This window comes from Manis javanica, chromosome 2 (assembly GCF_040802235.1).
Source record: "Manis javanica isolate MJ-LG chromosome 2, MJ_LKY, whole genome shotgun sequence".
Classification (NCBI taxonomy): Eukaryota; Metazoa; Chordata; class Mammalia; order Pholidota; family Manidae; genus Manis; species Manis javanica.
Genome location: NC_133157.1, coordinates 226344502 through 226357581, shown reverse-complemented (window position 1 = coordinate 226357581; position 13080 = coordinate 226344502). Strand labels below are relative to the sequence as shown.

The 13080-nt window shown below is 64.6% G+C and overlaps 1 protein-coding gene across 8 annotated transcripts in view; it reads right to left on the bottom strand.

Moving 5' to 3' along the window:
- Positions 1 to 2: 2 nt before the first annotated feature.
- Positions 3 to 13080, bottom strand: part of MROH1 (maestro heat like repeat family member 1) — a 68799-nt gene continuing 55721 nt past the window's right edge. For 4 of the 8 annotated variants that reach the window (XM_073230332.1, XM_073230330.1, XM_073230334.1 and 1 more), the window contains 14 exons: positions 12412 to 12547; positions 12192 to 12304; positions 11184 to 11336; positions 7700 to 7854; positions 6628 to 6793; positions 6008 to 6204; positions 2989 to 3126; positions 2477 to 2591; positions 1959 to 2105; positions 1588 to 1767; positions 988 to 1348; positions 807 to 909; positions 662 to 727; positions 3 to 277 (listed from right to left, as the gene is read on the bottom strand). In XM_073230332.1, coding sequence (XP_073086433.1) covers positions 145 to 277; positions 662 to 727; positions 807 to 909; positions 988 to 1348; positions 1588 to 1767; positions 1959 to 2105; positions 2477 to 2591; positions 2989 to 3126; positions 6008 to 6204; positions 6628 to 6793; positions 7700 to 7854; positions 11184 to 11336; positions 12192 to 12304; positions 12412 to 12547 — 2163 coding nt within the window. In that variant the 3' untranslated portion in view covers positions 3 to 144. Of the gene's footprint in view, positions 278 to 661; positions 728 to 806; positions 910 to 987; positions 1349 to 1587; positions 1768 to 1958; positions 2106 to 2476; positions 2592 to 2988; positions 5682 to 6007; positions 6205 to 6627; positions 6794 to 7699; positions 7855 to 11183; positions 11337 to 12191; positions 12305 to 12411; positions 12548 to 13080 lie in introns of those variants that run through there. The other 4 variants (XM_037023335.2, XM_037023334.2, XM_073230331.1 and 1 more) reach the window with 4 other exon arrangements.

Sequence of the window (13080 nt, the reverse complement as noted above, 5' to 3'; positions counted from 1 at the left end):
TGCTGAGTAGCAAATGGCTTTATTGGAAACTTGTTGGGGGCACAGGACTTGCCCCACCCTGCTTGGCCTCAGGCATTTGGTCCCTTGCAGCCCCGGCTTCCCACCCTGCCCTCAGGCAGGGGTGCAGCCCAGCCCAGGTGGGTGTTACTCTAGGAGTGGCACTGCCAGGAGCCTCAGACGAACTTCACCAGGCGGCCCAGGGTCTCGGCAGCTTTCATGCGTACTGAGGGGGCCGGGTCCTTGAGCAGGAGCTGGAGTGCTGGGGGACGGGGAGCCACTGCGGGGGAGGGGTGCTTCTGCACAGCCCAGGGTCCCTGCCCACTCTCCCCCGGGGGCCAGGACCCCGTGATGCACACCCAGCCCTGTGTGGGGGGCAGCCCGCCCACGGCCCTCCCAAGACAGGCCTCTGCTGGGAGGGCTCAGGAGCCAACGGAAAGATAGTTTTTCCTTTTTTAGTGTTTTTTAAGCTCTTTTGGAACAGTTGGGAAGTTTCCGTGAATTACTAGAGACGATGAGGTCACCAGTGACAGGGAAAAATCCTTGAAATCCAGGAAAATCACTTAGTCCCCCCTGATGCCCACAGGTCAGCAGGTCCCTGGCAGCCAGACAGGCTGGGGACTGTGGGGCAAGGGGCGAGCAAGTGCGTGACTGGGGCACTCACCTGCGACGAGCTGCTCCAGGTCCACCTGCGGCCCCTGCGTGGGCTCCACATGCAGCACCAGGAACCCTGGGGGTGGGGGGTGGGGGCAGGCTTGGCTCCTGCTCAGCTCGGGCCCTGCGAGCAGGGGGTGCGGCAGGGCGCTCACCTGTGAGCATGGGGGCTGCGGCGCGGACATCCTCCCAGCTGCTCTTGAAGTAGAACTGGCAGGTGCTCACCAGGCGTCCCAGCAGCTCCGGGAAGTGGTGCATCTGCGGAGAGGCAGTCGGCCACCTGGCCTGCCCTGTGCCGCTGCCCAGCCCTGCTGCCCGGCCCGGCCCTGCCCTCACCAGGTGCTTGCAGGTGGTGTTCAGGAAGTCCCTGAAGTGCAGGCTCCAGCCCTCCCGCAGGTGCCTCTGGAAGACCGCCGCCAGCTCCTCGCACTCCAGGTTGGGGCCGCACATGCGCAGGGCAAACCCGCAGGCCTGTGGGACATCCCCCCGAGTCCCCGGCCCCGACCCAGCCGGGCCCACCCATGCCCTGCTGGCAACTCACGGCGGCCACGGGGACCTGGGGGTCCTGCAGGTGCAGCAGCAGGGGGACCAGCCCACTGACGACCTGCTCCCGGAAGACGTCCTCACAGTCCGCTTGGCACACCTCATTGAGGTGCCCAAAGAGGCGGATGGACGCAGACCGGAACTCTGCCTTTTCCTGTGGGGCTGGCAGGTGTCAACCCCGCAGGGTCTCCCGGCTCTAGGGCCCTCCCTACACCATCCCCTCATGGCCCCCCAACCCCTGGACCATCAACACCATCAGCCCAACACCCGGGGCGGCGATGGGGAGGCTAGGCTGGCAAGGAAGGTCCCTCCAGGGCGAATCCAGACCCACAGGGAAGCCAGGGGGCAGTGGGGGCCTGCAGCCCTGCAGGGCTGGGGTGGGGGCCCGCATACACTGTCGAAGAAGGGCCGGATGCGGATGGCCACGTGGAGCAGCACCGGGCGCACGTCTCTGGGCTCCACGAGGCCCAGCAGCCTTGAGAGGCCTGCCATGGCCTCCAGGGCCACCAGGCCATGCGGGTCGTCCAGCCCACCCAGCATGGCTGTCAGGAGCTGGGTGCCATGGGTCTGCACCTGGGGAGGCCCTGCCCTTAGCTGTGTCCCCAGGCCTCCAGGCCCTGGTGACCGCCACATGCCGTGTCCCACTGGGCCCAGCTGCCCCCACTGCACACCCCCATGACCCAGAGCACATCTGGCTGGTCTCTGCTGACCACAGGTCTCATCTTCCACAGGCAGGGCCCAGGGGGCCGGCTTGGCTGGCTTACCTTCCCAGGGCAGCTGGAGGTGACATTGGCCAGGCCACGGAGTGCCAGCCGCCTCACGCTGGGACATGTGTCATCCTGCCGGGCCTCCAGACTGTCCAGCAATGGCTCCAAGAGCATCAGGTCACTTGCCACGTTGCTGCTGAGCAGCTGGAGGCAGAGGTGCCCCCTGAAGCCAGGGCCTCTCCCCCTGGGCCCACCACCCCTTCTGCCGCTCTGCTGGGCAGCCCCAGCTCAGGGGCACATGGGCTCATGCCCCGTGTCTGCTCTCCCCAACTCCTGACTCCAGTTGCAGCCTGGATCCATTGCTGTGACCTTCGCCCAGTTTTTGGCATCATCAGCCACAGCCAGCCTGGAAGGGCCCTGGCTGCTGCCCTGCCCCACCATGGGGCCCAGCTCTGGCAGCCTCTGCAACCAGCAGCACGCAGCAGGCTGGGCAGTGGCTCTGCTGGGAGAGCCCCCCACCCCCCCACCCCGCCGTGCCTGGCCCCCACCGGCGGTCCAGAGCACACAGCTCCTACCTCAGCCAGGAAGGCTGTGGAGGTGGTTCTCTGGATCTCGTACGTGCTGCTCTGTATGCACATGAGTGCCTTCATCACGAGGGGCAGCCGGGGGCCTGCAAACTTGGCCATAGCTCTGGGAAAGGAGGCCACACAGTGCAGGCACTACCACCGTGGGCTGCCTCAGGCCCACCTCGGGCCTCCCACAGGCACCCTGGGTCACTTCTACCTCCAGAACCATTGGGCCACGGGCCTCACCACCCAGCCACTACGCCCGTGTGTCCTGTCTCCCAGTCCCCTGCGGGCTCCATCGAGGACCACTGTCCTGGCAACCTGCTCGGTATGTCCAGTGGGAGCCCCGGCTGGCCCTTAAGGTCAATGTACCTGCTTCTCTGGCTGCCCTCTGGCTTAGCTCCCTCCCATGTGACATTGGTGGGCCTCATCTGTGCCTTCCTGCAGATCCCAGGGCCCCTAGATGTTTCTAGAACAGGACTTGGCCTGAAACACGTTGGGGGTGCACGTGGCCCACTTACCTGGCCAGCAGGGTGACCCCTTCCTCATGCCCGGCTGAAGTCCTGAGCAGCTCCCAGCCTCCCTCCAGCCCCATGTGCTGCACCACACCCTCACTCCCGCCTCGGGTCAGCATGGCTTGCAGGGCGGCCACTGCAGAGCTGCGGGAACCGAGGACCTGTGGGCTTGTCTTGGGGGGGGCAGGCACTGGGCCAGATGCTGTGCCACTCCACCCCGCCCCCACCCCACAGACCTGCAGTCGTGGTAGAGGGGTCCCAGGATAGCCTGGACACTGCCCTGCCAGCCACATGTTGCTGGGAGGCCCTGGGCTCTCCCCTCCCCATAGTGGGCACCACTAGGTGACTTGGGACCTCTGGCCTCAGGCTGTGACAACTACTACTATCCCTGCAACTCCGATGAGGAGGGGGTGACAGAGCTCAGCAGTGTCCCCAAGGTCCTCTGCAAGCAAAGGGCCTCTGGTGCTTTCAGGGGAACAACCAGTGGCTTTTCTTACTTGCCTTAAAGACCTTCCTTTAATAAAAAAAGGAAAAACAAGCCCCTTCATGGAAGTGAACCCTAAAAGAACACCAGGGTCTGACTCCCACCCAGGCAGCAGATGGAGCCCGTATCAGAGGGCTGGGCAGAGCAGGGGTGGCTGGGGGGAGGTGGGCGCCCCTCTAGACCGAGTGTCTGCACCAGCCTTTCAAGGCACGCAGGGCTGTGCCTTCCTGGTTCTCCTCCCCAGACGTTGTCAGGTACTCCAGGGACCACGTCCACAGCCCCGCCCCTTGGCCTGGCCCCGTGAAGCCCACCTGCCCGCAGTCCTCAGCTTGCACATTTGCACAGCCACTCCCACTTGGGTGGGCACTGAGGACAGCTGCACGCTGAGGCCCCGCCTGGCGCCTGCAGGCACTCGGCCCTCCCATCACCCTCACAGGGGCCACCACTCACCAGGGCCAGCTGGGTTTGGTGCCTGCCCCTCATGTGGGTGAACCCTCCCAGCTTTCAGGGCCGCTGGTGGGCAGCGTTGGCCTAGCACCAAACCCTCGGCCCAGAGACGGCTCGGCAGGGTTCTCGGCGCGGCCCCCACCTGCGTGCCAGCCTCCTCCCTGCAAGCTGGCCACCTCACACTGGGGCACAGGGAACAGCCATGGCCCACCAGTCCCTCCTGCCAGGCTCTGCCCCTGAGCACGATGGCTCAGCTGCTGGGCACAGGGGGAGGTGAGCTGAAGGCTTGGCACGGGGGCCTCACACAAATCTGGGGAGGCAGCAGGGTGGGTGTGGGAGCATGTGACCCCGGGCCTGTGAGGCTTCTGGGCAGGCCCCAGCCAGACAGTGAGGGGCCTTAAGGACCAGTGCCTGAAGGGCCAGAGGAGCCCAAGGGACCCAGAGGTCTCAGTGGCCCAGGCAGATGCTGGTGGTTGCCCTGGAGCCCAGCAGTGTGGACACAGCCACTGCCCCCGCCCTGAGCCCGCCTGCCCCCATGGTCACCCCTGGGGGTGTGTGAAGTCTGTGGGGATGTCTGTAGGGTGGTCTGGTGTTCGCCTGGACAGGTTCCTAGGGAGTCCACCCTGAGTGTCCACAGACTGTGTTCCCCTGGGATGCTCCTTCGGAAAGCAAGTCCTGGAAGGTGGCTCTCACTGTCCCAGAAGCCTTGTGATTCCAGTGGAGGCCTGGTCAGGGGTGTCCACCCTGGATGCGGGGCAGCCCCCACTAGCTACAGATGCATGGAGAGCCAGTGGCCGCACTGCCGAGGGGCTGTGTGTGGCCCAGGCAGGACTGGTCCCAGCAGGGAATCCCTCCACCCCTGCCCAGGCCTAGAAACCTGGCCAGGGTTAGCTGCAGGCTGGCGGACTCGCTCAGGGCAATCCTTGGCTGGCCCTAATGGGCCTGAAGTGCAGCCCTTTACCCTCAAGCGCAGCCCTTTACCCTCAAGTGCCTCCCTGGCCGTGTACCCTGCTGTCCAGGATTTTTGCGGATGTGGTGCCTGTAAGGGTGTGATCACTGGTGGGCAGCTGCCATCAGATCCAAGACCTGTGCCTGGCTGTGTGTGTCCCAGCCTGGGGTGGTGGTGGCCAGGGGCCCCTAGAGGGGCCCAAGCCCCCATAGCTCACAGGCCATGGAGCTGAGGCCTGGCGTGCCAGGCCCGGTCAAGCTGGCGTCCACTGGCCACTCATACTTTCCACTTAGTCCATACCAAGCTGGGCAGACCCTGGCACACAGCCTCTGCTGGAGTTTTTGCACAGGTCCTGTGGTGGGCAGCCCTGCTGCAGGTTTGGGCAGACTGACACTGGGGTACATCCCAGCCAAGGGACACATCTGAACCCCGATGCCCAGGAAGGCAGGAGCCAGGCTCACTGCCTCTCAGCTCTAGGGACCCCCCCATCAGCTCCTGCTCACCCTGTGGCCTCAGGTGGAGGCTGGGGTGTGTGGGGCCCTGAGGTGCCACCTTGGTGGGCCTGGGAATGGGCCTCGAGACCAGGACCCAGGGCCCATTTAGCACAAACCACAGGACCCCAAGCCCCAATGAGAGCCAGCCCTGCTGACGTGGTGGCTGAGCGCTCCTCACAGGGCCAGAGGCTGCTGGTCACTGCGGAGTCTGTCTGGAGGCGGGGCACTGATCACATGCAGAAGAGCCAGAAGCTAGAGGTACGGGCTGAGGCTGCACCCCAGGTTCCCCACAGCTCTTCAGAAAGGGGCAGCTCTCTGGCCTGTCCTGAGGGTCCCCAAAAAGGCCCCTTTGGCACCCTGAGACCTGCACTGCCTTCCCAGCCACCCCCGCCCTGCTAGAGGAGGGCGGCCCAAGGAAGCTGTGCTCCCAGCAGGGACAGCGTTCCGGGGCTGTCACTAGGGGGAGGAGCCAGCTCCCCCAGCACAATCTGGCTCCTGGGCCAAGTCCCCAAGCCCCCAACCCTCGTGGGCTCTCCCAGGGTCCACACCCTCACTGCCAGGGGAGCTGGGAAGCTGTACACAGTGCCAGAGGCACACAGTCAGGATGCACACTTGGGCTCATGCCCCACATGGGAGTGGGAGGTGAGTTACCTGCAGGGCTCGAAGCTCCTGGAGACTGGAGCCGGGCTGGCACCCCCCCTCTCTTTGGCCTGCAGGTTCTGGGGCAGCCGAACGCCCAGGGTGCAGCTGATGCGCAGCAGGAGTGCCGTGAACAGCTGGGGGTAGAGCTCGAGCACGGCGGGCCCGGACGCCGGGGCGGACATGACCTCACACAGTGCGCAGGTGGCCTGTGGACAGAGGCGTCCTCAGGCTGGCCCCAGAGCCATCTCCGGGGGGCCGGCCACAGCAGAGGGTCAGCCCTGCACCAGGACCCAGCCACTCGGCATCCGCCAGTGCGTGTGCCACGGGCCTTGGAGGCCCCAGAGGCCTGGGCTCAGGGAGGGAGGGCCCTTGGAGCAGGAGGCTGCCTCGGGGACGGGCCTTCAGCCGCCTGTTCTCGGTTCCTTAGCAAGGGGAGGACAGGACGCTCACAGCTGCTTTACTGCCGAAAACACTGCCAAGCCAGGATAATTTTTCCAGGGGATGCAACAGAATGGCCTTCTCTGGGGACCAGCACCTGTGGGGCCTTCACAAGGTGGAGCTCCGAGCGTGCCAGCTCCATGGGGCCCTCCTGCCAGCGGCCCCCTCGTCAGGAGAGGGCCCCCACTCACCACGAGGGGCAGCAGGGTGGCCACGCGGCTGGGAGAGCCACTCAGCAGGGAGGCCCGGCTCTCCTGGAAGGGTGCATCTCTGCTCATCCTCTCCAGCAGCAGCCCCAGGACGGGTGTGGTCAGGCTGGGCTCTGTGGCCAGTGCCCGCCACAGGGCGCAGCTCTGGCTGGAGCAGAGTGGGAGGATGGTCACCTCGAGGCCCCTGCTGGGCCTGGGTCCAGCACCCCCACCCTCATGCCCACCAGCTCAGCTCCAGCGAGACCTCAGATGAGAGGGCCCGCCATCCTCTGACCCCAGGAGTCTGTAAGCAGCTGCCAGGGGGTGAGCAGAGCCGGCAGTAAAGGGCAGGGAGAAAGGTCTGCCCACATAGGGGGACATGCTTCAGGCAGGAGAGAGACTGAGATGCCAGGGACATGCCGTGGATGGCACACTCGGGGGCAAGGATGGGCCATGCTGTGGGGGCACCCAGGAGGCTGGTGGCCCGGCGGGGGACCTGCAAAACCGTTTCCAAGCGCAGTCGACTCTGCACTTGCCCGTGACTACACAGGGCAGGAAGAGAAAGGGCAACTGTGCCGAGCACCCAAAGCCAGCACGCTGCAGAGAAGCCGGAGGGGGTGCCACGGGACGCCGGCAACGCCGAGATCAAGGCCAGGCAGAGAACCTCTGATGACAGCAGGCAGGCAGCAGGGGTCGCCCTGAACCCTGTGCACTTGGAGGGGTCCCCAGGAGCATGAGGTGACACGGGGACAGCTGTGCAGAGTCAGGCACAGGGCACGGGCTTCGGGCAGGGGTCTCTGTGGGAAGCACGGGTGCTGGGAGCTGGAGGGTGGCCCAGCTTGGGGGGGTTCTGTGCAGATGGCCACGCCGTGGAGAAGGGATGGCAGAGCACACAAAAGTGTGCCAAGGGCCTGAAACCTGGGGTCAACAGACAACCTTCCGGGCAGCTTCAGGCCCACAGGGGAGGTACAGGGACCCCTGGCCGGCCTCCCACCCAGTCCAGGGCCCTCATGCGGTAGGGGGATGGCAGGCTTGGGGCCCTGTCCACCCCAGCAGGCCAGTGGGTGCTGGATACCTGTCGAACGGCAGGGGACTGCCCAGGAGGCTGGACACCAAGGCTGCTCGGTGCTGGGAGGCCAGGAGGCACACGCTGTGCTGTGCAGCCTGCAGGACCTGCTCCTCCTGGGTCTCCTGCAGCTTGGAGCGCAGCACGCTCACGATCTCGGGCACCTGCGGCCACACAGCTATGGCAGTCAGGCCCCGGGGCACCCCTGTGCCTGCAGCCATCCCACGAGGCCAGAGCCCCTCCCCACTGGCTGGCGGCACTGGGGCACTTGGCGCAGCAGGAGGCGAGTCTGCTGGGTCAGCACTGGGGCCAACAGCCCCCAGGACGCCTGGCCTCCAGCTGCTGCCTAGAAGCTGGGTGCGGCCCACAGGCAGAAGGACAGGCAGAGCAAGGCTGCAGGCAGCCTGTCCCCCAGCCCAGGCACGTGGGGCGGGCGGGGAGGACTCCGCAGCCCCTGACCAGCCTCCAGCTGACCCGGTGTGCTGAGAAGGCCGTCCAGGCAAAGGCCTCACCACGGGCCCCTTGTGCACCCAGGGTCACTGGTCCTGAGCACAGTGGCCCTCGCTGCCGACGCTGCCCAGCAGAGGTACAGCTGTGGGGGCTGCCTCCCCAGAGCCAGCCTGGTATCGCTCAAGGGGCTTGTGGACTCGATGACAAGCGCTTCTGTTCAGGACCTCTGGTGCTGCTGGCCTTCAAAGGACCTGGGCCTCTGCCGCACCCCACGCTCTCCCGTGCCCAGACACATCTCCCTGACCCGGCAGCTGCCCCAGGAGAGAACCCGCCCCTGCCACGTCAGCTCCTCTGCATCACAGCAAGGGGCTGCTGAGCTCCGAGCGGTTCTCCCACCCAGCTGAGCGGGGTCTTGCTCCTTAGTCTGCCAGAAGAGATGGCACACATGGCCGGGATCCCCCATGCACGCTCTGCTCCCACAGGGGCAGACCCGCCTCTCCATCGAGGGCTGTGGTCCCTTGAAAATGCGGGCCTGGGTGACAGCAGGTGGGCGCCGGCATGAATGCTTGGCCCCAGACATGGTTCACCGGCCCCCGACTGTCCTTCCTCTGCTGCCCTGACGGGTAAGCCCAGCGTCCTTTCAGGAGCCTGTCACCCTGCGGCAGGCTCCCCGGCACGCGGGGACGCGGCCGCTCCTCGACACGGCGTGTGCAGGTTCCTCCTTCCTTTACCCTGCATTCTGTTCTTTTGGATGTTGGCTCTTTCCCCGTGACTTGTCTAATTTCTAATTGTTTCTGCAGGTCTGTCTATCTTTCATATTTTCTCTGATTTTGAATACTTTTTTCAGCATCCAGAACCCCGCAGTGTGTGTGGCAGCTTGAACCTGTGCTTCCCGTGAGCCTTGACCACAGTGTCCCTGTGCTGGGGCGAGGAGGGCGGTCGGGCGGGTGCCACCCAGGCTCCTGGGGCCCCTGGGCTGGCAGGCGGGCCCATCCAGTTCCAGACAAGGTCATGTCCTACTGTCCCCCCTGAGGGGCTCAGCCTGGCCCGCTCCGGGCTCCCCCGACCCTGCACCTGAGCCCTGGGCGGCTCCTCCCCTTGCTGCTGAGCAATGGCGGGGCCTCTGCTTCCCGCTGCTCCTTCACAACAGCTCAGCCAAGGAATGGTTCGCATGCCGCCAGCTCACCTGCTGCAGGCCTACGACTCAGTGGTTTTCACTGTTTTTGCAGGACTGTGCAACCATCCCCACCCCCAATTCTGGAGCATTCCCAACACCCCAAAATTAGAAACTCCTCATTAGCTGCCATACCCTAAAAACTTGACTGCTAATCGCCTACTGTTGATCGGAAAGCCCTACAGATAGCAAACAACCGATGAGACCGCACTGTGTGTCGCTGTCCCAGACCGCGCTCCCACAGCGGAGGAAGCTGGAGAAGAGGGGACGCCTCTCAGCGCTCGCCCCGGCGGCGCAGACACTGAAACGCGAACGGCGCACAGCGGCGCAGCATGGGCCCTGCACAAGGACGATGCACGGTTTCGTGAAGGGTTCCACATCAAAAATTTTTTGAATTAAGAAAAGGAAAGTGCTTTTTCAAGTTGTCACAAATCTAAAAAAATTTTTCCCAATGTATTGTAAAACACTCATGTGTAAGCACAGCCACACAGTTCGATCTGGGTTGTTCAAGGGCCCCCTGTATACACATGCATGGAGCCACCAATGGCTGCTGCGCCAGCCTGTCTGACCCCCTTCCAGGCACAGAACCATCAGGCACTTTTCTACCACTGCGATCTGACCAGGGGAACCACACAGAAAGCAAAAGAAAATCTAGACCTTTCCCAGCAAACCAAACCGTCACGTCTGTGCCCTTTGCTCTCCCTCCCGGGCCCTGACTCTGCCAAGCCCTCCACGCCACCAGCCCCCTTGGCACACAGCCGCCTCCAGGGCCCCTCCCTTTTCTCCGTCAGCAAACGCCTGCCCATCCCTCTGAGAAGGTATTTGCCACAGAAGACTTGTGTCCAGTCATACACTTCCACAAATCAACACGAAAAGCAGAGACAATCCAGAAGAAAAAATGGGCAAAAGACTGGTATCCTCACTAAACAGGACAGGTGGCCAATAAACGTGAAAGCATTGAACTTCATAAGCCATCAGAGATGCAAATCAGACCCCAAGGGGAAGCCATCAAACACCCATCAGAGAAGAAAGGGAGCCGCGGGCAAGGACAGGCAGCCCGGCTGCTGGAGGGAGGGGCGTGTCCCTTGCCCGAGGCCGCCTGGCAAACCCCTCCGCTGCACGGGGCACCTCCTGTGGGTCCCAGTGGCTCTCCGGGGCATGCCCCCAACTGAAATGCATCCCCAGGGCCAAAGGACCCGGACGTGACAGCCCAGCTGGGGACTGCCCAGGTGTCCACTGAGGCAGGCGGATGCGCAGCCCGGGCCATGTTCACACGGAGGAGTGACATGTGAATGACAGGTGCCCGAGTCTGCGGACAGCAGGGGTGTCCTCCCACTGGCGCCGTGAGGGGCGGGATGGCTGCATCTCCGTGAGGCGCACCTGCCAGGCAGCGTCACGTCCTGCAGTCCGTGGGTGGCGGGGGGGGGGGGCCCCGGGGCTGCTTGTGCGTGCCCATGCCACCCCAGGGCCACTGCCCAGACAGGCCCACTTCTGTGCTGGTGGGCTTGAGTATGGAGCTTAAAAGCCCTGCAGGCAGAGACCCCTGCCCTGCCGCCCGCCTCCTCAGGACTGGCACGTGCTCTGGCAGCTGCTCGGTCCTCGGGGCCTCAGACCCACAAGGACCTGGAACGGGACACACATCCCAGCGGCTGCTTCACACACGCCTGACAGTCAAAGCCAGTGCTCATGTGGGGACAGCTACAGACAGCCATCTGAGCTGCTTGGGCGTGGCCAACGGGCTCCCGGGCAGGCACGAGCGGCCCCCAGCAGAGCACCTGCGTTTCCTGCCGACTTCCTTTGCGCCCTTCCACTTCTGAGCAGGGGAAGGGAGGTTGGGCGCCCCGACCAGCCCGGCCCCGCACCCCTCACCTTCTCCAGGAGCACGCCGCCCCGCTCCTTCAGCAGGCAGTGGATCATGACCGCAGAGGCTCGGGAGCAGCTCTGGTCGGCGTCTCCCAGGCCCTCAAACGTGGTTAGCAAGAGGCTGATGAGCTGATCTGGTGGGAGGCGCTTCCCAATAACCTAGGAGGGCAGTTGTGCTCGAAGAGTTAGAGCGGCTCCGCCCCTCCAGGCCTGACACCCCGCAGCCCCGGCGTCAGTGTAGAAGGGGAAGCTGCCGCCACTCCCTCCTTCCCCAGTTCAGGAGCTCCTGCCTGGGACCAGACCCCGGACCCTGCAAGGTGGTCCCAGGGTGGCTGCAGGTCCCGGGCCAGAGCCTCCTGGAGGTGCCCTCTGACCAGTGGGGTGAGCTGGGAGTGGCCCGTCGGTGCAGCCACTCTGTGGCTCTCTGTACACAGAGAATCAGGAAGGGCAGACAGCGTCTTCTGCAGCCCTGGACGGCCTGGCCATTGAAACCCCACAGGACCCTAAGTTACCCACCAGCCCAGCAGCTGAGAGCAACCAGAAATTACACAGTAAGGCAGCATGAAGGTTGGGGAAATGCTGGCCAGTGTACTGCAAAGCTGTGACTGCACCCAGTGCCTGGGTGTCCAGGACCGGGCCCCCCCGGCACTCACCCTGGCATGGCCTCCCAGTGTCCGCGCCCCCCCACCCCAAAGGGCCCTGTTGCCCCCTTGCCCCTTCCCGCTCTGCAGGAGAGAAAGCCTTTGGACCCGAGGGCTACTTCCAGACCCACATGGTATAACACCGCTGCCCTGGTGAGGGGCTCAGGGTTGAGCCCCGGACCACACCCTGCCCTCTGCGCCTTGGAGGGCAGGCCCCACGCAGGGCAGATGGAGGTGGTTGTCAGACAGTGACTGAAAGAAACCTGCCCATGGCCCGTACACCCTGCAGGACCCACCAGGCGCAGGGGCTGCTCTGAGTCCCCCTCGGCCCCAGGCAGCGCCCCCTCCCCTGTGTAGACGCCCCGGCAGGTACCTGGGCTATGCTGTGGCAGGTGTGGGAGAGGACAGCAGGGTCAGGATGCACGAGGCTGTCTTTGAGGACGAGGAGCTGCTCGACCACAGGGTCCCGGTAGTTGCGGGAAAAGCCTGTGGTGGCAGGAGAGAGTGTGGAGCCGGGCAGAAGCCTCCCCTGGCCACCCCAGGCCCAGGCTGCTCCTCGTGCCTCCAGCACCTCTGTGCAGCCAGGGGCTCACCCTCATAGCCCAGCTGCAGGTACATCAAGGAGTAGATGCAGCTAACAGCCTCCTGGCGGCTGGCAGGCCACAGGTCCGCACACCGTGGGGAGAAGAGGCCAATGAGGAGGCCCAGGTTGTGGAAGGGCACCAGGGCCTGGAGAGGCAGACAGCGAGTTGCTGCAGGGCCCTGGGCGGGGGCAGCCAGAGAAGGGGGTGTGGCCCTGGGGCTGCTGTGCGTGGGCAGGTGCCACTGGCACTCTCACCCCGATACAGGCAGGAGTATGGCTGGGAGGGCAGCCCCGGGCACTCCCCATGGCCAGCACAGCCCCTGTTGAGTTTTCCCACTAGAAGGCAGGCCTGCGGGCTCTGCTCAGCTCTGGCCACACCTGGGCTATGGCTCCAAGAGGGAAGGAGGGCTGGGGAGGTGTGTGCGGGCAGGAGGATGCCAAGATGGGCAGCAGGGGGCGGGGCTCTGCGGACACAGCTGACATTCGTGGGAAGTGTCTGCCCTGCTGGTGAGGGGCTGCAGGAGACCCCTTCTCATCCCGACTGGGTCCTGGCCCCCCATTCAGAGACTTTTCTTCTCTCCTCAAACATGGAGCCTTTATAACTGCCCAGCCCTTAGATGGCCTTACTTCCTGCTGCATACCTGCCCCAGCACCCCCGACCCTCGGCCTGCCCACCCCA